The sequence below is a fragment of the Neolamprologus multifasciatus genome, chromosome 10 (assembly GCF_963576455.1).
Source record: "Neolamprologus multifasciatus chromosome 10, fNeoMul1.2, whole genome shotgun sequence".
Classification (NCBI taxonomy): domain Eukaryota; kingdom Metazoa; phylum Chordata; class Actinopteri; order Cichliformes; family Cichlidae; genus Neolamprologus; species Neolamprologus multifasciatus.
The window spans coordinates 28,559,348-28,585,308 of NC_140448.1; the positions used below are offsets into that span (position 1 = coordinate 28,559,348).

A 25,961-nucleotide genomic window follows, 5' to 3' on the forward strand; every position below is an offset into this window, starting at 1 on the left:
GAGCTCCTAAAGAGGCCAAATAACGTGTGTCTGAATGGCAAAAACTAAAGCGTGTCAACATGAGAGCGCAAATTAAACGCATCAATAAACAGAAGCGGCGGTCACAAGCTGAGACAGAGACACTGTAATAGACATGCTGCAATATTTAACAAGCTATTCTTTTGTATTAACAAAAGCTCAAGTGATATTGCGTGTTATAAAAGGTGCAACTAAGAGTAAGCAGTGCACAAAGCTCTGAGTTTCTTAATGATGAACGCAGGAATGTGCTAAAAGGTTGTGTTTTTCTTTGTTTTAAGGGAGCCATACCGAAATGATGACAGAGAAAAGCGAAAATTAAGAAAAACTGTTGTGTTCAATGAGAGTGAATCATCAAAATGTTCTTTGGTCTGCTTTTATTTTTGGCACTGGGGATGAAGGAAATGAAGTTATTATCTGCAACGCTTTTCACCTTAAAGAAAATAAATGTTCCCAACTGGAGTCACGACGGCTCACCACTCCCTGACGCTTCCAGAGTTTATGATTTATTGCTTCATTTCTTTTTCCTCTACGGCCCGCTATTTTAATTTTGAACTTTTCAGTTATTCGACAGCTGTCAGCTTTTGCTTTTTTGACTTTTTTGCACTTCGATCCAAGCTCCGTGGCTAGATAAGACATTGTCTAAGGCCACGTTCGTTCATGGCATTAGCATTTGTCTCGGGTGATCCATTCACAACTTTGCAAAGACATTTTTTTTAATACAACGACAGGCAGACGAACCTGATTTATATTGCAACCGAGGTTTGATGTTTAAAAACACGGCATCAAAATTATTTACAAATAAGATGGTAAATGTGAGATTTTTAAAAAATGATAAACAAATTAAAAAAACCAACCAACTAAAATCCACAGAATTCACGTGTTTGTGTAACACGAGTGCAGGCTGTATTTGCATATAGTGTTCAGTTACAGTAACGCCTCTTCTTGGAAAGTGCGTCTTGTGAACCAGCGGCGCGGGATTCCTCAGATCTCTCAGAGCCAAGTACAAACTGCCTGCAGCACTTTCTTTTTAAGACATCAAAGAAATGACATGACAGTTTTAGCCGAGAAACTTCAAACACAAAGAGTGGCTGAGGTGGTTACAGTAAACATTTATTTATTGATATAATGTCACAATGCAATATAATATTGATTAACTGAGTAGTTTTTCTTACCTTAACCTCCTAGGACCTGGCGTCCACATATGTGGACATCACATTTTGGGTTATTTAGACCAAAATACTCAATTTTGCTCTACAAGGGCCTGATATCCACTTACGAGATATTATACTGCTACTGTTCTATCAGAATTTTAAACAAATAACCTCATGTGGCTCTTATTTTTCATAAAAACAAAAATAAGGTAAAAAAATAAATCTGGTAATTCTTTGCTTTTACATTCATCTGGCCCCAATATGCCCAAATATCAAAGAGAAATTAAAAATGCATGCTGTGGAAGAGTTCGGGTCTTAGGAGGTTAAAAGTGCACAAATGTTAATATCCAATATAGTTTGTTTACTATTCAAATTTTTTCATTTTGCTGAAGCAAAAGTTTTGACTTGTTTTGTACTGGTGCCAAGGCCAGTGTGCTGATGCATCTTTATGTGTTTATGTTTGTTTGTTTGCATATTTCATTGATGCAAAAAAGCATAATTAGATAGAATGACAAAAACAGCTAAGAAAAATATTAAATTTCCTCTTTTTGAACAAATACGGGAAGATGTTTCAAGCTTTTGTTTTGAAGGGGCCAATCAAAATACATATAAATCAAGTTTAACAAAGCAAAGTGAGTCCTCTGCTTTTATGAGTTGAGTTATTAGCTGTGAAGCTCTTCACCTGTTGGGAAGTGTGTACCCAGCTAACATCATGACTCAACACTGATGAATACAAATTTTTCTTTTGATTTATTCCTTTGTCATTTTGTTCTCCAGCTACATTAAATATTTGAACTTTTTTCTACAGCTTTCTTTTGTTTTTTTCTTGTGTCCTGAAAAAAATGGATAGTACTTTTTCACATTAAAGCCATTAGACACGTTTTACTTGTCACCATTTACTTGGACCTTATTGTTGGAGAAATAGTCCTTAGCTGCTGCGTCGACCTTCCTCCCACTTTGATCCAAGTGATCACGTTAGATAGGACAAATGTTCAGGTACGAACACTTCTCTGTTCATAACTGGCATTAGCAGACATCCCAGTGACTGTTTGTAGCTAGGTCTTACTTCTTCTTTTTATAACCAGATAAACACTTGACTTGACATTACTTGCGTTTGCAAAGACTTGTGCACTTCACCGATTATACAAAATTAATCCTACTATCATCAAGCCAAATATCAAGCTATCAAACCCATTTAACTGTCCAACTTGGCCACACAGAACCGAACCGACCCCATGGAGACTCCAGTACTTGGTGGGTCAGTTTGTTCACAGACACTGTGCTAAAAGTTGCATGCAATTCAGATCGCTGAAATCTGGTGTCAGTGAGTAATGGGGCCATTCACACTTTGGAATATGAGGCATCTGGACTTCTTTACGTCTCACCTCTCATCCAAGTGTCTTGTTCGGTTCTAACATAAAAGGTTTAAATACCTTGGACTCTCCACCTCATAAAGTCTCTTGGCTGAGGCGTGAAACGTCTTCACAAACTTAAAGAAGTTGTTACGGTTCTGGGTCAGTGTTGACCCAGCATTTTGAGTTTCTTATATTTTGGTTTATTTTTGCATTATGGATTGTTTTCTGATGTTCTGGTGCTTTGTTTATTGTTATTATCATTATAGATCTGTTTCTGTTCTTGGTGAAGGATCAGTTCTTTGGTTTTGGGTTCTCATGTGTATTGCAGTTTCTGTTCAGTGTCTGGTCTGTCTCTCAGTGTCGTGTCTGCATCTTTATTTAGTGGTTTCTGGTTTCCTGTTTTATTGTGAAAGTCTTTGTCTTATGTTAGTGTGTGCAGCTTAGCTCCCCCTGTCTCGTTAGCCCTGATCTCTCCCAGCTGTGTCTCCTTCCTGTTACCCATTCCCTGATTACCACCCTGTGTATATTAGCCCTGTGTTGTCCTCAACCCAGTGTCGCGTCGTACCCTCAGATCCTGCCTGTGTGTTCCAGTTAGTGTTTTCATATTTGGTTTCTGTTTTGTTGGTGCCAGCAATAAAGCTGTGGTTTTCAGTTATATTTCCGACTCAGAGTCCTGCACTTGGATCCACATCTCCACCTTCCCGCACACAGAGCCCTGACAGAAGTCCAGTTGCCTCTGTAGAATACCGTGACCTAGAGCAGCGGTCCCCAACCTTTTTTGTGCCACGGACCGGTTTATGCCCGACAATATTTTCACGGGCCGGCCTTTAAGGTGTCGCGGATAAATACAACAAAATAAAACTAATACCGGTACCGAAAAAAAGAACATTTATTCATAACACACGTGAAAAGACCAAGGAAAACCAAGTAAACGATAAAAACGATAACAAAATAACGCTGAAAACCAATAAAAACCCTGAAAAATATACATTTCACACCTGAGCCTCAACTCTCGCGGCCCGGTACCAAACGACTCACGGACTGGTACCGGTCCGAGGCCCGGGGGTTGGAGACCGCTGACCTAGATGACTGAGACTGAAGTCAGGTTAATGATTGTTAAAACTGAATCTGAAACCATGTCAGTGGCTTGTGTTGGTGTTTTTTTTTAATTTAATATTTATTTAGTTTAATAAGACGCCAAACCAAACGCATGGCCATAAAATCTAATCCCACTTCATATCTTACAACCATATAAATCGTAATTACAGAGTCATTGTGCAGGGCTTCCGTTCAAGCCTCCTGTTAACTATCACTGATGTAACAGGTGTGTTTATGAGGCAGGATAATACACTTGGCATGTTTATTGCCTCCACACATGTAGAAATATCAGATGTGATTTCACGCTAGACATTGACCCCTCCGTTGTAGCACGCACTGTAATTTCCATTCCAGGTTTCACTTAAGTAAATTAGCATTTTAGTATAGTGGTGTAATTCTGAACAGGTGAGAATTGCATGCAAATAATATTTCTGCTCGTACGACTCTTGGGTTTCCTTTTTAATGCAGTTAAAGGTCATGCAAATCGAGGCTTGCAGAGAGAATTGACATGTTGAAACAGTTACGGTCAGGTTGCCGTCTTGAGTCTTCGGTAGGGATCGCTTTTGACAAAGGGTTCCTCAGAAGTCTTTGTTAAAACATTCTTTTGTAGAAGCACTTCCAGCGACCCTGCTGTGGTACTTGGTTGAGCTCTGAATCGTCAGACATGTCAAAGATAGTACAGCTGCTGCCACACAAAGTCTAAAACAAGCAGGTAGACACTATGTTTGTGATACCACAAGTTAAAGTCGTGCGAGTAAGGCAGCCATTCCTTGTAGTGAAAATACTGTCAGTGTAGCTTAGACCTTCATATCGTTACTGTCCTCTACCACTACATAAACCAAAAACATCTTGACTCCTCTTCTCCAAAGCAGGTCGGTTTGATCAATACCTGCAGTAGGTTCACTGGTTATACTAAGTTATACACAGACTGTACTGTGCAGCACTGTAGTTGCCTCACAGCAAGAAGGTCCTGGGTTTGAGTCCACTTGCATGTTCTTCCTCCCACAGTCCAAAGGCATGCATGTTAGGTGAACTGGTTTTCTCAAATTGGTTGGGTGTGCCCCACCATCCACCCATTGGATAGATGGATTGATTTATAATAATTCACGATTTTCATCATATATTTGGATTTTAGAACATTTGCCACACCCTATTTGCATAGTTCATTACATTTTAAGGAGAAGGCGAATCTTACTGTTAATTACATTTATTTTTAAAGTTGATGTCTGGCATTCCTTCTTCTCCCACACCTTTTTTCTTTCCGTCGTAGATCTGGATGCGATATAGACAGATGACTAATGAAGTGCACTATGATCCACGCCCAGTTCTAGAGGGAAAAGCATGCAAAAGTTACATCTGGGCTTAAGTTTCAAGTGAGCTTGAAGGCTCGTTTATGTGCGATTGTGATATTTAGTCATAAAAATGGTTGCCGTGAATGTCTTGAAATCATTCTAAACCAGGTTTTTGTCGTTTCGCAGGCTTTGATCTTATTTCAGTTTCTAGTTTGTTGGTCATTTTTCCACAGCTGGGCATGACCTGAATATTGTGAGCGTTTCTGGAGAAAGTATGTCTGTGAAGGTTCTCAGTCATCCAGGTCATCGTAGTCAAAGGAGCTTGCAAAGAAAAGCGTCTGGACTTCTTTAAGTTACTTGAAGACGTTTCACCTCTCATCCGAGAAGCTTCTTCAGTTCTAAGGTCAAATGGTGGAGAGTCCCAGATATAAACCTAGTGGGAGTTTCCCCCCACAGAGGGACAAAAGGACCCCCTGATGATCCTCTAATCGCCTGAGCCAAGGTGTGAAACTGGGTGTGGGTCCCAATCAGCCAGAGTTTCGGGTGAGTTCATTGTGAAACCTGGCCCCACCTTATCATGCGAATTCCTGAGGTCAGATGGCCCAGGATGTGAGTGGGCATTAAGGCGTCTGGGAAGGGATCTCAAAACTGGATTATAGATGGCAGAGAGTTGGTGTCGTAAACCACCGCCTCTGTTCAAAGATGGTCGCTCACAGTGGACATAGATGGCTTCTTTCACTCCTCTTTCAAACCATCTGTCCTTTCTGTCCAAAATGTGAACATTGGCATCCTCGAAAGAGTGTCCTTTATCCTTAAGATGCAGATGGACAGCTGAGTCTTGTCCTGTGGAGGTGGCTCTTCTGTGTTGTGCCATGCGCTTGTGAAGAGATCCCTTCCCAGACGCCTTAATGCCCACTCACATCCTGGGCCATCTGACCTCAGGAATTCGCATGATAAGGTGGGGCCAGGTTTCACAATGAACTCACCCGAAACTCTGGCTGATTGGGACCCACACCCAGTTTCACACCTTGGCTCAGGCGATTAGAGGATCATCAGGGGGTCCTTTTGTCCCTCTGTGGGGGGAAACTCCCACTAGGTTTATATCTGGGACTCTCCACCATTTGACCTTAGAACTGAAGAAGCTTCTCGGATGAGAGGTGAAACGTCTTCAAGTAACTTAAAGAAGTCCAGACGCTTTTCTTTGCAAGCTCCTTTGACTCTGGAGAAAGTACTTGACATATTTGACATTTTACAAAAAAATAAAATGTATGAAAAAACAGGCTGAATTACGACTTCTTTGTCATTTTTTGTTGTTTGAAGTCTTACAGTCACTGCTTCATCAATATTTTACTCTTTAGTACTGTGATTAGTTAAGTTTTAAATGGTATTTTTTGTATTATTATTGAACGAAATAACATTTTGTTAGTAAATCACAGGAGTATCTAAATAAATGTAACTTGTTCATACAGTTTTTCTAAGCTTGATTTTTGCTTATCCGTAAATGAAAACAATGCATAAATTGCATTAAGTAACATTAGTATATCTTCCATTGATAAAAGAAAGACATAGGTATGATAAATATAAATGGAAGTAATAAAAGAGGGTTAAATGGATCTACCACCATATGCTGCATCCAGTGTTAATGGTTTCAGTAGAAATTGTGTTTTTACTTGTCTTACTTGAGCTTGACTTTCTCTTTAAGAGGCGTTGGTCTCCCTTCTGCTGAAGTCGGTGTGGGGGGAGGGAAGCTGTCAGGGAGTGGCCGGGGGACTGAGATAAGTTTGTCTTCCATAGCACGACGTGAAGCAGAAGTAGACGTGCAGTTTCTATGCTGTGTGCATGTTTACTGTGTCAGCACGCCATGATGTAATGCCGAAGCATCATGTGATCACATGGCTTCTGTTTTGGACATCCGCCTTGTTTAAGATTTGCACTGTAGCCCTGAACGTAGTAGGTATTAATTAATGCACGTAGTGTTGTGGTGATTGTACACAAAGTGGGCGAGAACAGTGAGGGATTGTGAGTGTGTGGGAGGGATGTGAAGAGGAGGGACGTGGAGTAGAAAGAGTGGTTTTAGTTACAGAAGGAGGAAGACATATAAGGTCACAGCTGTGTGAGAGAGAGGATCACAGCAAGGCTTCGCTCGCTTTACTCCGCTCTATACTCAGTTTGCAGTTTTTTGCATTTAAACCATTAATATTGAATATTTCTTGTCTAAGTCTCTTGAGGAATTAAGTAGAGATAGGTTCTAAATACAAATCCTCATGCTGTTAATATGGAGATTAAACTAAAGACCTCTCACTTTATATTCTATCGGCAGATTCAGATGGCTGTATGTGAGATTCCTAGCTGATTTCTTCCTTGATTTCATTGAAGTGAGACCCACTATTCGGCTGTATCCACATGTGCAGTGCAGTCCCAAACATTTCAAGACACCTGACCACCATCAAAGCTGGGTGTGGACACCATGATGTCACTTATTGTCCTTAAAGACGTCAGAGTTTAACTTTTTATGTTTTGAAAGCGATCATTGCAAGTGAGGTCTGGATGAGACTGAAACATTTCACACCCATACAGTAGCGACTTGTCAGTCACTACTGAAGGATACTCTGCTTTATCCTCCTAAAACCTTATAAAGATGGCGTTTTCTGAGGTCGCAACTTTCCCATACACTTCAATGTAATCTAAGTTCTTATGCTGCTCACTCATTCTCTTATTTGCTTTATGATAAAAGTAACACGCTTGTTGCGGTGCACTCAGGGAGTCCTATTACCCTGGGTTATAGACTGGGTGTGGCTTTAATTTCCACGCTCTGATTACGCCCATTCATGGCAGTCCTTGCATTTCCACTGAATGCATTCTCTAACGGCGATGCAACTTGTTAATGCAACGTTTCAAGCTACACAAATGAGGATTGTACAAGAATGGCATTGAGCGTCGAAATAAAATGCCCTGACCAGACCAAACACTCTTGGTATGGCGTGCAACTTAAACGCGTCACAGGTGGGAGGTCATATACCTGTAACCGTGTTTTGCCAAGGTTACGGTCAAAGTTCAGATCTCAAATTCTTCAAATTCTTCTTTTGTGAATGGTCTGTGGTCGATTTGAATTTGAAACAGACTTTTTTTGTTTTCGCCACGGATCTTTAAGCACCCGGCCGACCTCCGCCCAACTGCCCGTCTCATATCTGTCACTTATTAACCGAGCCCCACCCTTTTCAACGTAGCCACTGCAACACAAAGTAAGGGAGGTCAGGAGGAGGTGCAAAAATGAGTAGGAAGGGAGGGTGAGCCGAGAAAGAATGGGGTGTGTTTGTGTGTACAGGTGTGCATGGTCACGTTTGTCTATATGAAGGGAATGCAAGCCAACGCTTCGGCCTCAATAGTTCCCTCTCAAACACACATTGACACTGAACAATTTTCAATTTTGTCAATTTTCCTCGCTCCTTTTGAGGGAGTCCTTTTGCTTCTCAAGGTTCAGGCCATACAGGGAGGGGCGTATGTGTTATGGTCTGTGTGTTTGGGACTCCAGTTACAGAAGTTGTGCAATGTTTAGATCCCTAACTGGAAACCAATGGGAACTAACCTCCTCGTTCTCTTCTCTTCTCTTCTCTTCTCTTCTCTTCTCTTCTCTTCTCTTCTCTTCTCTTCTCTTGCCTGAGGTCATGTAATGGGTTTTTAACCTAACCATGTTCCAAGGCATCATAATATATGATGACATCTTCTACGATGAATGATGAAACCACCTGCCTCATATTGTCTAAGTGCTTCCATTTTGCCACCAAAATGGCTCTGACCCTTTGGGGCATGGGTACGGGACCTCTGGGGGTTTCCTGCGGTGGCTGGCACAGAGATGGTGGCAGTGGATCTTTTGTTTCCTGTGTGTTGCGGGGTTCAGCCTGTCATGGATTATTGGGCGTGTTTGGACACATCTTATAGGTGCTAGATTGAAATGGGAGGTGGGGAGTTGGAGGTGCAGGGTCTTTAGATTGTTTATGAACAGTTTTTTCCATGTGGGAGGCATATTGGGGGAAGAGGTTGGTGTCAGCTGATATGGTAGGTGGTCAAAGTATCACCCACCTGAATGTTAGTACCCGAGGATGCCCAGCAAAATGTTGTGCTGTAATAAGATCACGTCACCTAGTAATGGTTTTGGTGGTTGGTGGTTGATGTGTCTTTCAGGTGCTCTAATCCGCCATGCCAGTCTATTATTCTTGTTTTAACCCTTTGGTAATATATTTGTCTACAGGCGAAGCAAGACCACCGGTCCCATTCTGCAAATATGCGAAGAGCAGTTGGCAGAGATTATTATGACACGTTTGTCCAGTCGATACGTTGGTCAGTCTGACTTGTAACTCCCGTATGAACAGCATTTACTTTATATAAAGAGATTGTGTTGGATAAAGGTTCACTTTATGTTATTTTGGCTCAAGCCAAAACCTTTAAATGAGTATAGGCATTGTGGGAGGAGCAAAGCCAGACTGTAAAAGAAATTGGTGCGCTTCATTTCTAACACAAGATAAAATGAGTTATGAGTTGGTTGGAGAAATCCAGAGCGGCTCAAGCCTGTGCTGTAATATTAAAGCTGTGACCCGACTGAACTAATGAATCATTCTAGCTTAGACCATCTACCATACAGAATAACTACAGCAGGAAGAGCTGCATAAAAATGAAGGACATCTACTGACTGTGGCAAATGGTAAAAAATGTCATTTTCAGTCATTAGTGCCAGAACATTTTTTTTTTTAATTTGTGGAATCACATTTAGCTTGGTTTGAATTTGACCCCTTGTCTCACTTCATCTCCCCTACATCTCATGCAGAATGTAATCTTTTCTTTAGTCAAATCTCCAAAATATAGAATAAAAAATAACTATTTAATATGTAATTCTTTTTTTTTTTACTACTTATATGGTCTTAAAGTGAAGGCCTTGAATCATTGGGCCTTTCCTTTACAGTTCTGGTCAGAAGATCAAGCTCATTGAATTTTTGTAGTTTTGATTCATTTCTTTCAATTACACAGGCTCAAATACACATACACGTATATTCCCAATAATATTTGGTTAAATGTCCCAACATGCAGGTTGACCTGGTTACGTTGCTTTTGGTAGCCATCAACGACATTGCTGTGTAAATCCGGCTGAGTATTTGTCCACTCTTCTTGGCAGAATTGGTAGAGTTATTTTAAATTGGTTGGTTTCCAGGCACAAATCTGACTTTTAAGCGTAGTCCACAAATTTTCAGTTGGGCTGAGATCTGCTTTGGGAAAGTTGTTTGAGAAGCTTAATGGCAGCTGGCTTTATCCAGTTTTGATGTGTGTTTGGATTAATTGTCCTGTTGGAACAGCCCAAGTATCAATCACCTACCTGATCATTTGAGGAGTTGTTTTTGGAGGTAGACCCCATCTTCAAGCTGCCGTAAAATCTATCGGAGTGTGACTACTGTCTCATTCTGTTCAGTAACAAATTATGGTTCCATATCTGAATTCTATCGACAGCGTGTCGAGACGATGGTAGACAGCGCTTTGAACTTAGATTGAACCCTGAGTCATATAAGCGAGCAGCCAGTATGGGGGAAAAAGAAGATTTTTTTTCCCCCATACTGCCTTTTCATGCTAATTGTCCCTCTTAGATGAAGCGATGCAGAGGCAGACGGAAACTGAAAACTGGAGCCAACTTATTTTCCTATCTGGAGAAATTTGTGTGGCAGAACCTCCATTTTATAATATATATATATATATATATATATATATATATATATATTAGGGGTGCAACGATACACAAAATTCACGGTTCGGTTCGGTTCGATACTTTGGTGTCACGGTTCGATATTTTTTCGATACAAAAAAATGTTCATGCCTTTTTATTAATTTGTCATTTATTAAATTTTCACAGCACATTCTGCACCACATCTCTGTGCGTTCATCATTTGTTTGAAGCCAGCTCACCTCCTGCAACCACTTGTCCGAGAATACGTGCTTCTTTTGTGGTTTGGACTCCTTCTGACATTTCTTTGGAGGTGGAGGAACACCAAAGTAACTGCTTAAAGGAGCTTCTTCGACATCTTTAAGAGTTCTAAACAAATGTCTGTCCTCCTCCAGAAAATCTTATGTATGCAAACACGCGTTGCAACTTCTTATCTTGTGCGCGTTTTTTATTTTGACAGCGAATACGCACCTGCGGACCACTTATGTGCAGACCTGGTTATTTAGCTCGTCATATTGCAGCCACAGAAATTATTTTGTCCATGAAACCATAAAGCTGCACTTTCTTTTTGCCTTATAGTCTGATTTGTCATAAAGTTTCCGTTTTGTGGTAAGCTTTTCTTTGGCTGTCATTTCTTCACCCTGACCTGTCTTATTTGGCTCAGCAGAACTAAAATATGTATCCTGCTGCTTTTACACACGCACTCACTTAACGCTCAGCGATTCTCTGCGCGATCAACCTCTCACATGTTTAAGCTTGCTGCGGGAGATTTCACTTGTCATGTTTGCATAGTAAGCTAACGATTGATAAGATGATGTCAGAGGAATTGGTGCGCAAATTATCATCACTCACCGATCAGTGCTGTCGCTCTCTATACACAGTTCGCGCGATTGCAAAGTGAAAGCAAAAAACAAGCGCAAATTCAAACGCGATTTCAATATGTCACATATTCACAGTGGCTCACCGATGCCAATGACATAATTACCCAGCTACATTTCCGAAAGAATGCAAAAGCATTGACATATATTTTTCCTTCCTACGATAGGCCAACGGGCAGGGCAGGGCAGCCCGACTGGAAAAATCGCTAGCCCCGGGACGTCGGGCTAGCGATTTTGCGAGCCCTGTATCTGATTGAGGAATCACTCATCTTTGGAAAAGAGAGTTTATTACAGAGGAATGGCTCTTTCCAAAATAAAAGCTATAATATACGCTTCTTCTGGGCTATATTCTCAGCAGCATATTAAACATATCAGGTCCCCATAAGGAGAATCATGTGCTAACCGCTGACTCCGGTAAAGTTTGTAGCATGCCTGCTTGTTGTTTTTCTCTGCTTCCACTTGTCTTTGCACTAGGATGATGTCGGCGTAAATGTGCAGTCATATTCGTTGTGTTCCCACTAGTGCTGTCAGCGTTAATCTGAAATGAGGTTAACGCCACAACACGGCAAATCTCCGTTAACGAGCTACCGCGGATTGCCCCGTGTGTGGGGCTGGACAGCCAACACGTTCTAACTGCGCTAATGCACTAGTTCCCACCCATGTAATTGAGCATTGCGTGGCACATCCAACATACTGTTTTACTTTAGTCCATGACACGCTTACCTTCAGGGTCATACATCACATGAAAACCAAAATAGTTCCAAACGCCAGATCTGAATGAGGGTGGGGGAGGTTCAATTTGCCATGTTGCAAGGAGAGCTTAACTTCTGTCTCGCTAGCTTGCCCTGCGCTCAGTGAATCTGTGTTCGACTACTCTGCCTAGGCTGCACTGTCAAGCGCAGATCCACTGAGCGCTCAACACAGACAGCACCGTCAGAAGGAAAGTTGATAAAATAAATTAAAAATGTTGTATTGTTCGATACATATGCATACCGAACCGAAAGCACTGTATCGAACGGTTCAATATCGATACGAGTATCGTTGCACCCCTAATATATATATATATATATATATATATATATATATATATATATATGTGTGTGTGTGTGTGTGTGTGTGTATATGTTTATTAGGGGTGCAACAATACTCATATCGATATTGAACCGTTCCATACAGTGCTTTCGGTTCGTAGGCATATGTATCGAACAATACCAATTTTTTAATTTATTTTATCAACTTTTCTCCTGACGATGCTGTCTGTGTTGAACGCTCAGTGAATCTGCGTTCGACTACTCCGCCTAGGCTGCACTGTCGAGTGCAGATCCACTGAGCGCAGCGCAAGCTAGCAAGACAGAAGCTAAGCTCGTTGCAACATGGCAACTGCCTCAACGCTACCCGAAATTGAACCTCCCCCGCCCTCATTCAGATCTGGCCTTTGGAACTATTTTGGTTTTCATGTGAAGCATGACCCTGATGGTAAGCGCTTCATGGACAAAAGTAAATCAGTATGTTGGATGTGCCAAGCAATGCTCAATTGGTCGGAACTAGTGCGTTAGCGCAGTTAGCTTGTTAACGTGTTGACACCGTCCAGCCCCACGCACGGGGCAATCCGTGGTAACTTCTTAACGGAGATTTGCCGCGTTATGACGTTAGTGTCATTTTAACGAGATTAACGCTGACAGCACTAGTGGGAACACAACGAATATGACTGCACATTTACGCCGACATCATCCTAGTGCAAAGACAAGTGGAAGCAGACAAAAACAACAAGCACGCATGCTACAAACTTTACCGAGTCATTTAGACAGCCGTTAGCACATGATTCTCCTTATGGGGACCTGATATGTTTAATATGCTGCTGAGAATATAGCCCAGAAGAAGCTTATAGTATAGCTTTTATTTTGGAAAGAGCCATTTCTCTGTAATAAACTCTCTTTTCCAAAGATGAGTGATTTCTCGATTAGATAGATTTATTTTTTTATTATTTTGTTGTTTCAGCAACATTAAATTTAAAAACTGTATTTTTGTGTTAAAATATATATTTATAATTTTAATAAATGACAAATTAAAAAGGCATGAACATTTTTTTTGTATCGAACCGAACCGTGAATTTTGTGTATCGTTGCACCCTTAATGTATATATATATATATATATATATATATATATATATATATATATATATCTACATACACACACACACACACACACACATACATATATATTTGTGTGTGTGTATATGTATGTGTGTGTGTGTATATCTCTTTGGGGCATGAACAGTGCTGCCGACTGGGGCAGTCCCCCACCCTTTGCCCATAACACACGCACACACACATGTGTTGAGCTGGGGGTGGTTTGGAAAGAGGCAACAGTGACAGAGAGGAGAGCACTGACCCAGATAGTCTCTCTGTCCCACCCTCTCTCACTCAAACACACTCTAAAGAATAAGCTCAGCGAGGGTTTTTATTTCGCTGCATCCATAAATCAGCCTTTCATTGCCGTTATCATCCAGTTTTAATTATTCTAACTTCTGCCAGAAAGCAGTGCAAATATAAGTTGGAAATAGCATAACATATTTCAAACAAGTCTCTTTCAAACTGCGTTTATTTGTTCATTATCAACATTATGATAATCAACATTATCAATGCATCAAAGTTAACATGAAATACAGTTAATGCTTTTGCTTTGTTTTCTAAGATAAGCAGCAAATATGTAAATGACAACAAATAAACGGTGAATTCAGCCTTATTTAAACGTAATGTTTAAATTAAGTCAGAGTGAGCAGGAATAAAGTTTAATGAGCTGAGAAGACTCAACCTAACGACCAATCTCTGTCCCACTTCTAACCACATGTTGGCAGGATGGCAGGATGTTTTGCTCACTGCAAACTTGGAGAATGATAAAGAAGAGGTTTAACTGTTTCACAGTAGCAACTTCTGTAAAATAAACAGCTTTTTATAAATTATACAAAGGCCAAAAAGCAAATTATGTTAAAAGGTAAGTTAATAAAACAAAACTGGATACTAAATAGATTATCAACCCCAGTATTGTAGCACTACACAGATTAGTATCATCTGTATTTTCCAGCATCCAGCAAATACGGTGTTGGCAACATTATTTTTGGTAAAACTATATAAACACATTGATATGAGCCTGCTTCAGAGCTTCTTTTATCACAGCCACTCTGGTTGACATGGATTAAAAAGGTGGTGTGACGTTGTAAGGAAGGAGAACGTGTAAAGTGTCTTACCATCTCCGGAGGATCGCTACACTGTGTTTTAACATCTCAGGTGTTGTCATTCACATATTTCTATTTCAGTTGTCAGCTGACAACATAAGTATATGACGGTGTTAAAATGCCAAGCAGGCTTTGCTTTATTCACAGAGTCAAAGGTGAGAAGAGACAGTCACACAGTGCCTGCTCCCAACCTTTGTTTCTGTTTGCATTATTTGATGTTTCACTACAAGTTAGAAATGTGTGGGTGCTTTTTGTGTGTGAAAAGCCTAAACACAGCGTGCAGTTAGTCTCCGTCATTATTTGTGTTTTATTTCAAAGCAGTGGTTACAGGGGATGGAATCCCAAGCCAGGATGCAGAAGGGGAATGGAAAACTTCATCGTGTCTCCTCTCTCCATCTCTTTGCAGCTCAGCAGTAACAGACTGGTTGTTCTGAGCGGGTGTGAATGTGTGGGACCGTATGAGGATGAAACAGAGCGTTCAGTTCACGCTCAGTGAGTCTTCACCGGATAAAAATAGACTTTAGAAACATTGAGATTGGCCTGCGTGAAGCCCAGGGACAGACCCTCTTGTGGGTGATTGCAGAATGACTCTGCATTAAATCTAGTTTGTATCAAAGGATTTGTAACTCTGTGGGTTATTTTCACAATAATTTTGGCTTGATGTCCCCTTATGGCGTTTTGGGGGACCTAAAGCGAGCTGTAATTTTGATCACTTAGATCATTAGTGATAGAAAAGAGCTCAAAGTGACCTATTCAGATGGCCTGTTTTGTCCACTGTGACCTCCCCCACTGTCATGCTCTGCCATGGCATTTGCTGGACAAGTGTAGTTGTTTCCACTGTCACACTCGTGTTAGTCAAGATTAACAGTCCAATCAGTACTCGTCGGAACAGGCGGTGTTTTTGCAATCTTCTATTGTCCAGTTTTGTGTTGAGCCCATGTGAACTGTAGCCTCGGTTTCTTGCTCTTACCTGACAGGAGGCGCGCCTGCTGTGGTCTTCTGCTACTGTGGCCCATTTATTTATACATTGTGCATTCAGAGATGCACTTCTGCATGCATTGGTTATAATCAGCTGTTATTTTAGTTGTTATTGCCAAGGTTATTATCGTTAACGAAAACTAACGAAATAACGAAAAGTAGAAGTGAAAAAACATTTTCGTTAACGGAAATAAAAATAAAAACAAAAAAAGGAAAACTAACTAAAACTATAACGAGTGTTCACAAAACTAACTAAAATTAACTGAATTTATAGCAAAAATGTGTTTAGTTTTCGTTGATGTGTGCGTGTCATACAAGAGTCAAGGGTGAAAATGAAGTTTAGTTTACAGATTTTTTTCTTGCTGTGTCTCATTATGCCAACAGGTGGCAGTACGTTAGTCGAGTCGTCTGTGTTGCTGCTCCGTCCACGCGCAGAATCATGTCAGGAAAAGTCGGAAGAAAGCGCCAGAGTCCAATTTGGGATTACTTTGAATATGACTGTGTTTTGGATAAAGCAAGTGTCTTGTAGTGGAAACAGACAAATTATGAGGGACATTTCTAAAGGGAAAAAAATCCCACAAACCTTAAAGTGCACTTGAAAAGCTCACACAAGAAGGCTAACCTAGCTTAGCTTGAGAAGGTAAGGGAGCACACTCAACCCTCATCCCCAGAAAACAGAAGCTAACCCCAGGCAAGGCAGCGTGATGCATCCCGAGACAACAGGACGGGGATATCTACACAACTGTGTGAGTCAATTACCTTCAAAAAGTTTATCAATTCACTTGAACCAAAATTACGAACACCCGGTGCTGCGAGAGTTAATAGTCTCATTGGGGCCAAGATATACATTTTATAGTTGCCTGGTATCAATGGTTGTTCATCTGCCTTTATTTATTTATTTGAAGAACCCATAGGTGGGAATGTGAGTTGTCTGTCTCTGCGTGTTAGCCCTGCGACAGACAGGCGACCTGTCCAGGGTGCAGTATGGTTGCTGGAATAGCAACATACCCAAGGATGAGCAGAAGAGAATGACTGATATGATGAAACTGGGATTTTGTTACACTTAATTATTGCAAACACAACTAAAACTATAACTGAAACTAATCAAAACTAAACTGAAACTAAGGATTTTCAAAAAAATAAAAACTAAACTAAACTAGAAAACAATTGGTAAAAACTAATTAAAACTGATATAAAATTGAAAATCTGAAGTCAAAACGAAATAAAAATAAAAACTAATGAAAATTGCAAAACTATTAAAACCCTGGTTATTGCAGTCCTATCAGCTCAAAGCAGTCTCGCCATTCTCGTCTGACCTCCGACATTACGCGGCATTGTCATCCAGAGTATTGCCGCGCATTGGACATTTTCTGTTTTTCAGACCATTCTCTGTAAACCATAGAGATGATTGTGTGGGAAAATCCCAGCAGATCAGCAGATTCTGAAACACCCAGACCAGCCCCGTGTGCCACCGACATCCACGTCGCATTCAAAGTCACTTTTCTTCCCCATTTTAATTAGTTAATAGATAATATTAATAAGCAATTGAACAGGCGTAGCCTAACTATAGACTGCGAATAAACCATTGAACATGGCAGAAATGACATCACTCACTGGTTCGCGACAACCTTTCTGAAGTCTGGAGTTTGTTCTTGTGGAGATCCAATTTTGTTTTTCTGGAACCTGAAGTGACCATTTTTGAACGAGTGTCTGGTGTTTTAACATCAGGTAAAGACAGCTCGGCTAGCTAGCACGCTACATCTGTAGGCTATATGCATGCATGCCCCAGATGGCAAGGATTGTTTCTCAGTGCTAACATATAAATAGATTTTAGACTTAAAATCATATTTATGTGATAATGAATGAGTCACTAACACTTTAAAGGAAAACTTATACACACGTACACACTGTGTCAGCTAGCAGCTATAGCAGAGTCTGTTGGTCTGATCTTTAATCATGCATAACCTTGATTGAGCACAGTTTAAAAGGATGCCTCCAGTTAGGATTCATCCCTGATACAGGGTTTATAAAGCTAGGGAAACGAGCTATATGGTATATAGTGGGTGAGCACTACAGGCACCAGTTATCTTTAGTGTGTGGGACCAACTCTATTTTTGTAGTAAGTCATGTTAGTCACTTTTGTGCCCTGCAGTTGTTTGCTTGAGAAATGACTCGTGTGATTATGCAGTTGTTCGGAAATCTGTTTAAATGTGGGCCGGGTCACACGAAGGCTCGCTGCCGTTTTCTCCTCTACAAAGTGTCACAGAGTCTGAGGAGAAAACACAATCTGCCTGACTGTTTTTCAATCCTCTTGGTCCCTCTTCTACCCCCACTCTGACTTCCTGTGGTAGGATCAGAGGCTGACAGGGTCACACCCACCCCACCCTTTTTTTTAATTCCTGGAACTCCACAGTGGGACCCCTCCTCCGGTGGGGGAGGCATGCACGCACGCACACACACACACACACACACACACACACAAAAAGGCATCTTGTCATTCCTCATTTATACACGCACAACATGTGCATATCTCACTATCACTCCTTGTTAGTGCTGCTCTTCACACACACACACACACACACACACACACACACACACACACGCCTCGTGGCCCCCTCTGTGAGCTCCTTCCTCTTTTGCTGCCTCGTCTGGGAGCAGATGTGGATCAAGTCGGATTTGCGAAAAGATTCTCAGTGTTTGCTTCAGTTTATTCACAGTGATAAAGTAGGTGTGATTTCTAAGCTGAAGGACAAAAACTGAAGTTTAAATGCTTAAAAAATTGAATTATTTTGTCCCCCCTGTAATTTACTCCTCACATGGTGCAGTCTGAACTGCTAGAGAGCTATGAACTCCGCCAAGCTGGAGCTCCAGATTGGGTTTAAAACAAACGGAAACTAATTATTTGCAAATCACGATTAATCCAGGTCTGGTTGCAGCACAGTACTTTTCCGATCCGATTTGTGCTTTTTACTCTTTAGGCATTAATTAACAAGTAATTAAGAATTGTGAAGGAAAAACCAGTCAGAAGGGCAAAATGCAAGGCTTTGTGCTTGTAGCATGATGTTCTGCAATGTATAACTTTCGTATTATTGTGTAAAACTCAATTTTTACATAGTGAGCGACATATCAGACCTGTTGTTTAATAGCATATTAAAACCCACCTGCAAGTATGAAGAATATTAAGTAGACAGCGAATCGCTGAGAGGCCTTAAGAAAGAGGAGTGCAATTTCAATAATATGCTTGAGGTTTTCTACATTTGGAAGAAATGCTGCTGCAGTAAATCAAATGAACCTGTAACGCCAGGCCATGGGTGATGTGTTTGCTAAGTTTGACATACTTACGTTGTGAACAAAGTGTCATATTTATACGTCGTTTCTTGGCAACATTCACATTTTCCAAAGCAATCCGGTGAGCCGGATAGATGGTTCTGGTCCCCCTAGGCCACCTGTTTCAAGCACGATCTGATATCGTCGTGTTGGTGTTGTTCCCAGATCATCATACTAAAGGTTGTTCCAGGATCAACATTGCAAGTGACCAATCAGAATGTTGTGATGTCATACTTTTGCGACTTCGGGAAAAACCGGCGTAAAACAAAAAACTGTACTTAAGCTGCGAGAAACCGCCTTTGTCCGCCGATCAACGGACCCTAACCCTGACCCTTTAATAAACGCTAAGCAGAATTGATATTGTCCTTGCAACATTGGAATTTCATAAATGCACGAATGGGTTGGTGCGCAAAAGAATAACGTCACAATAATGTGATTGGTCACTTGCAATGTTGAACCTGGAACAACATTTTCATGATGATCTGGGAACAACACCAACACGACGATATCAGATCATCCCCTGTTTCAAACCCCTACTTTACTGTATGTGAATAATGGACATAGTGATCACGACATCATCATTCAAGCTTCTAATTTTAACTCTTGTGTAACGTTGTCAGCTAACACTAGCAGACAGTGTTAGCTCCAAAAGGTACCATCTCGCACATGTAGTCAACGACAGGTCTAGTTCAGTGTCTTGGATAAACGAATGTGAGGAGTCGACATCTACCTGTCACTCAAAGTGGCCACGCCCCTAATAATGCTGAACTTCAGCCTTTTTTTTTAAAGATATTTCTGCTGGAAAGTTGGACGAGAGGAACTGCAGGCTCTGGAACATCCCAGGTAACATTACTTTTATGCCCCTGAGGTGGCTGCTGCTTCATTTGGACTAAAATAAGTCAGCAACTCTAGATTGTTGTGAATAAACCTACTCAATCAGGTATGGTTTAATTTTTTTTAATTTGGTGCAACTGGCTGGTCAAAGTTGACTTTAATCGGACGTCCCAGGGTTCAAAAAATCTGAATCTACCCTCTGTGCTGTGATAGAAAACTTGCAAGCCAAGTAGCAGCTGCAGGTGTTTGTATTCAAGCATTGGCATGCAATAAGGAGTTGGAATTGAGGTGTGTGTGACTTAAAGCTGCTTGTAGAGTTTTTCCTTTAAGATGTGGAGTCTGCATCCTTCAGCTCTTTCCAGTAGACCAAAACAACAAACTCCACCAAATCTGATTTAGCTGGAAATGAAGTTTTTATACATTTTTAGTTGCCAAAGTTTCTCCCAAAATATGTTAAATGTTGTCCACAAATGTAATTTGGCAAATTAAATCAGTCTTGAGCTTCTTAAAAATAAATAAATAAATTTGTTTGCGGTCTTTTCTGTTGAGCAAATTCACAAATGTTCTGATTTAATTGAGCAGAGCTTTTGTTATTTCTGTCGAACTGAAAGGACAAGTTTGCCTTGAATGGCTTTTGGAAAAGTGGCCATTTACAGAAGAGAATAGATGATAATGAGGCCTCTTCAGAACAAAACACAGGACCAAACTGCTAACTAGTGAACTGAAAACAAAATAAAGGGTTAAAGCACAAGGTGTAAAGGAAGGCTTTGTGTGCTGGAACAGCGCTGTTAGCGCTCTCTGTGCTTTTAAATAGGCTACATTGCTCCAGTTTTCACAGCGCATACTGTTAATTCATGAAGTCTAAACTGCAGTTAAAATGTAAATGTGCTAATTTAGTAACTTACGAGTACTTTATGAGTACTGTGTGTAAATTTGAAGAAATTCTTAGAGTTTTGTCATTTACATAAGGTTAAAAAAAGTCAGGAAAACAACAGCAACTGTTGAAATAAGTCAAAGTGTAAACTGTGATGTAACCATGAAGCATCCTTGACTGTTTTCTGGTCTTGTTGGTGAACAAACCAGTTTCGTTGTCTTTGATGGATTTTCCTGTGTGATGTTTAAGGTCAAATATGGTCTCTGAAGCTTAGAAAGGAAGCTTGTGGTCAAAAACACCACAGAGAGGTGCCTTGAGCAACTCCAGGCCCATTAAAGTTAAAGTTGTTTCAAACTGTATGAGTGGGTGGAAGTTGGTGAAATTCAGGCTCTTGCTTTGTGGGGGGTTGCCAGTTGGGGGGAAGGTGAGGCATCAAGCTGCTTTTACCTTTGTTTAGAGACACAGAGGGGGCTCTGTCCCCTCACAATGGAACTGAGAGATCAGTGTGTGTCCTCTGTGTGCGTCTGTGTGGGAGGGGTTGCGCTTGCAGCCACACCCAGGCTGATTGGCCGAGGCCCCACCTCGCTGTGGAATCCGCTGGGGCTGGGTCACATGCCAGCCTGAAACACACCACCGTGGCCTTAGAGTCTCTGTTCGCCCTCATAGGCTGATCAAGTGATGATGTAATTTTTACTGCTCTGTGCGGCAGAGCGCAAATGTGTCCGATTCTCAGCACACTTCAAGTTACGTGCCAGAAAAATATTTGAATTCTGAAGAAAACAGAACGTGTGGTTCAAAACTGTCTCCGAGTCACATATTAGACTGTGACCTAATACTGCTAATCCTTCTGCAACTAATTAACCTTCAATACTTTACCTGCAACTGCCTTAAAGTGCAAAACATGCCGGTGGCGTAATGCTTAAAATACCAACGCTCACTGCATTCGATAATGTAAAATCTTTTCTCTGCTACGCTGACATAACGTATGATGGATTGTTTTAGGTTACGTGCGGGTGAGTGTGCTCTCCAGCGTTGTCATTAAGTCCTGCTGGCAGTTTAACTAGTTAATTATTTACCAGACTGAGAGAAACTTCTCCTCGCTGTGAAAACAACCACAACAATGCTGTTAATACTTAATTATTTTGCTTAAATAATATATCAAACCTTTTATTTTGACATTTTTGCCCCGCTTCTTCTGATATTATTTCATATCTCTCCTGCTGCTACCAGCTGTTATCTTTTCTTATTTAGATTGGCTTCACTGGGCTTTACATAGACAGCTAACCCTGCACTGTGCAGCACACAGCACTGCGTTTCCCATTAAACAGCTGGGCGTGCGGCAGGGTCGCCGCTGCAGACAGGAAGTCGAGAACTTGTTTATCTATTTCAGCATTTCTCGCACCGTGAGAATTAGACATAAAGAAGCGCAACTGGAATAATCTTGCTATCACTTCCCGTTTCTGTTCTTTTTAACGCGTGGGGTTTTCAGTGTTTCGACGGTGGATTTTCACACTAGGGAAGCACACACACGTCAAGCCTTTTTAGCTGGTGTTTTTAATACGTCTTTTGAATGAACGCTGGTGGTTTCTGTTGATGATGTTTGTGTTAGCTATGGGACTTTTCTCAATATCAGCTGTCTGTGCTGACTCTTGCTCAGATGTGAACAAACAATTTGAAAGAGAGGGGTTTGAATTTCACCCTGATTTCGATCGGTTGTGTTCAGTCACCGGCTGGGTTTACATTAAGGTTAACCACAAGTTGATGTGCTGATCTCACAAAGTCACCTTTCTGTTTAAAACCACAAAACTGTAAAACAAACTTCTCAAACGTCACCTTTAACCACATACCTGTCAGCATGAGCTGAACTCGAAGAGGAAGTAAAGGAAGTGCGGTAGATTGCTTGATGTACTTCTTTTACAACTTTCGTTTATATAAATATTTGGTCATGACCTGGTGGCTGTGTATTGATAGAAGGATAAAGACAGACACGGAAATATGCCAGTCACTTTGTTAGGCACACCTTATTAGAACTGGGTTGGAGATTTTCCTCGGAGACTTCGATCCTTGTTGCTGCACATCCAGGATGTGAAACTCAGGCTCCACCACATCCCAAAGGTGCTCTGTTGGCTTGAGATGTGTTACTGTAGAGGTCATTTGAGTGCATTGAACTCGGTGGTCAACAAACGAGTTTGAGTGATCTGAACTTTGTCACATCGTATGTTATCCCACTGGAAGCAGCCATCAGAAGATGGGTACGCTGGGTTATAGGCTGTGCCTTTTAAGTGATGCCCAGTTGGTGCTAATGAGCCAAAGTGTGCCTCACACCATTACACCACACCATCCTGAACCACTGATACAGTGCAGGTTGGATTTATACTTTCACTTTCAACTCATCATCATTTTTACGATGTCCAGTTTTGTTGAGCCTCAGTTTCCTGGTCTTAGTTGACAGGAGCAGCATCTGGTGTGGTCTTCCGCTGCTTCAGAGATGCTCTTCTGCATACCTTGGTTGTAATGGTTGTTACTTAAGTTATTGTTGCCTTCTTAGGGGCTTGAAGGAGTCTGGCCATTCTCCTCTGACCTCTGACATCAACAAGGCATTTTTAACCCTGAGATTTGCCTCTTGCAGGATGTATTTTTGAGAATTATAGTCACACCTAATAAAATTGCAGATAAATGTGCATCCTAAACTTTCTCCTTTTGAAGAATATATATAGAGTTAAACAAGGAATATAACATTTATGGTGCCTTAGATGAACAAATTAATTAACTGTTTAAAAAAAAAAGAAAAAAAAAAGAAATGTAAACTCATCATCATTTTTACGATGTCCAGTTTTGTTGAGCCTCAGTTTCCTGGTCTTAGTTGACAGGAGCAGCATCTGGTGTGGTCTTCCGCTGCTTCAGAGATGCTCTTCTGCATACCTTGGTTGTAATGGTTGTTACTTAAGTTATTGTTGCCTTCTTAGGGGCTTGAAGGAGTCTGCCCATTCTCCTCTGACAACAACAAGGCATTTTTAACCCTGAGATTTGCCTCTTGCAGGATGTATTTTTGAGAATTATAGGCACACCTAATAAAGTTGCAGATAAATGTGCATTAGTTTAAATTTCCTGCATCCTAAACTTTCTCCTTTTGAAGAATATATATAGAGTTAAACAAGGAATATAACATTTATGGTGCCTTAGATGAACTAATTAATTAACTGTTGTTATTTTTAAAGTCATAAATTATGTCTTAAACCCTTTTCTAATGTGTTAAATGCTGTTTTATATGTAATTGTATTTTTTCCTTCATATTATGTTACACTGTGTTGACTACTAGACTCAACACAATTTGGTTCTTGCTGTTATATTATTTTAGTTTCACTGGCTGCCCAAACCTATTGAAACCTGTTTAAAGTGACTGTAAACATATTGTAGGTATAACTGACCTCAGCTCGCTTTGATTTATTCTTATCTGGCTCGTGACGGACAGAAAAGTTCTTGTTTTACTGTTTTTCTTTCACTGTCCTTAGAATTTATGTACAGCCATCATATCAAAAGTAAGACACATTTCAAAATATGACTGTCTCTAAACCTCTTAAAATGTAGGTCAAATTATGCTGGATTCCACATCTGTGGACATTTTTGGTACTGCTTGCCAAACTATTTGCAAGTTTGTGGAGAGTTTTATCTGTAGGGACTTGCATAATTCTTAGATAGAGCTCAGAAACTGTCTAAGAAAGGGGAAAAAGGGGAGAAAATTGAGACCAAAAAGAAGAGAAAGGGGTGTGTACATTTCTAAAAGTGTGTATGTGTGTGTGAGAGTCTCTGCCTTGGCACTCTTCAGCTCTCTCTCTCTCTTTTTCTCTCAGTGTGTGCGTTTGTCTCTCGCTCAGCTTCCAGAAAAGGGTGTGTCTGCCTGCCTGCTGCTGAAAGGGAGGGAGGGGTCAGTTCACGGCTACTCCTCCCTGCTCTCGCTGTTATTTCTCTTTCGTTCTCATTCCCTCACTGGCAGCCTGAGGATTAGGCCTTTGTCTCTCTGCCTCCTCTGTCTCTGTCTTTGCCTTTAATTTTCCATCTCTTTCAGACAGAGTGTGAGTTTGTGTTTGTGTGAGTGTGTGTTTGTGTGTTTTGACCCCCTCTTCTGGCAGATTTTTTTGAGAGGAGGTTATCTTTAGCAGGCTTTCAGAGTAGAGGTAATGCTTGTAGTCATGACCTTTTCCCTCCAAACTCTACTAACCCATTTCCTGTCTTACTTCCTGTCCTACCTGGCACTTTTCTCCTCTTCATTCTTTCTCTTATGCTCTCTTGTTTTCTGCTTTCTTGCTTACTGCTTTACTCCTCCTGCCCACTTCACTCCTCATACCTTCCTCATACCCTTTAACACAACCCCCTCTCCCTTCACCCCCTCTCCCTGGCCAGGAAGTTTGGACTTTTTTTTTCTTACCTTCTTCTCACCCCTCCTCCTCCTCTCTTGTTCTTCTCAATTTCTCCCCACCCCCATTTCATCCCCTTAACTACTCCCTTATCACCTCTTCTCCCCCCCTTCCTGTCTTTGCCAACCTTTTGTACTCCTCTTTTTGTGACCAAACTCACCTTCCTCCTTTTAATGCCATCTGTTGTACTTCTTCTTCTTACTCAGTGCCAGTCAACTCCAAAGCAGAAGAAGAGTGCGGTCAGTGCCCGGAAGAGGCTGAGGAGCCCGGCCAAGCAGAGCTCCTTGACCCAGCAAGAACCGCCACCTTCCTCATCACCTCTGCCGCCCACAGTCGAGGAAGAGGAGGAGAAGAAAGAAGAGCCCGCGACCAGGCCACGGCCAACGCAGGGAGAGGAGGAGGAGCTGAAGGAAGTGGCGACACAGTCTGTGAGGGTGAAAGAGGAAGAAAAGAAAGCAGAGGAGGAGGACGAGAAAGACATGCCCTCTGTACAGATCAAACCAGAGCCAGAGGAGATGGAGTGCACGGTGAGGAGGGGGAGACGGGGGGTTCGGTGGAGGCGATTGGTTGATTGATTGGAGGGGAATGGGGTTAAAGAGGCAGAACGCTAGACGTGTGGCTAGATGGATGGAGGTGAGGAAAATGGGCGTGTGCAGGTGGGGCTGGGAGTCGGTTCTGCGATGATCAAGTGTGTTTGATTATGTCGATTATGTCGAAAACACACACACACCGCGGTCAAATCACACAGACAGCAAAGGTTACTTCAGGTACTTACCTGGCTTAAAAAGAAAGCTTTAAATC

The 25,961-nt window shown here is 41.2% G+C and overlaps 1 protein-coding gene and 1 long non-coding RNA gene across 5 annotated transcripts in view; one reads left to right on the forward strand and one right to left on the reverse strand.

Moving 5' to 3' along the window:
* The window catches only part of klf8 (Kruppel like factor 8), a 93,352-nt gene that overhangs the window by 28,324 nt on the left and 39,067 nt on the right, over nt 1-25,961 (forward strand). For all 4 annotated transcript variants that reach the window (XM_085173758.1, XM_085173759.1, XM_085173757.1 and 1 more), the window contains one exon: nt 25,367-25,687. In XM_085173758.1, coding sequence (XP_085029884.1) covers nt 25,367-25,687 — 321 coding nt within the window. The remainder of the gene's footprint in view (nt 1-25,366; nt 25,688-25,961) is intronic.
* Nucleotides 1,557-2,473, reverse strand: LOC146510447 (uncharacterized). The gene is made up of 2 exons (XR_014876323.1): nt 2,316-2,473; nt 1,557-2,189 (listed from the first exon to the last, which is right to left on the reverse strand). It is a non-coding gene; the product is annotated as an uncharacterized LOC146510447 (long non-coding RNA).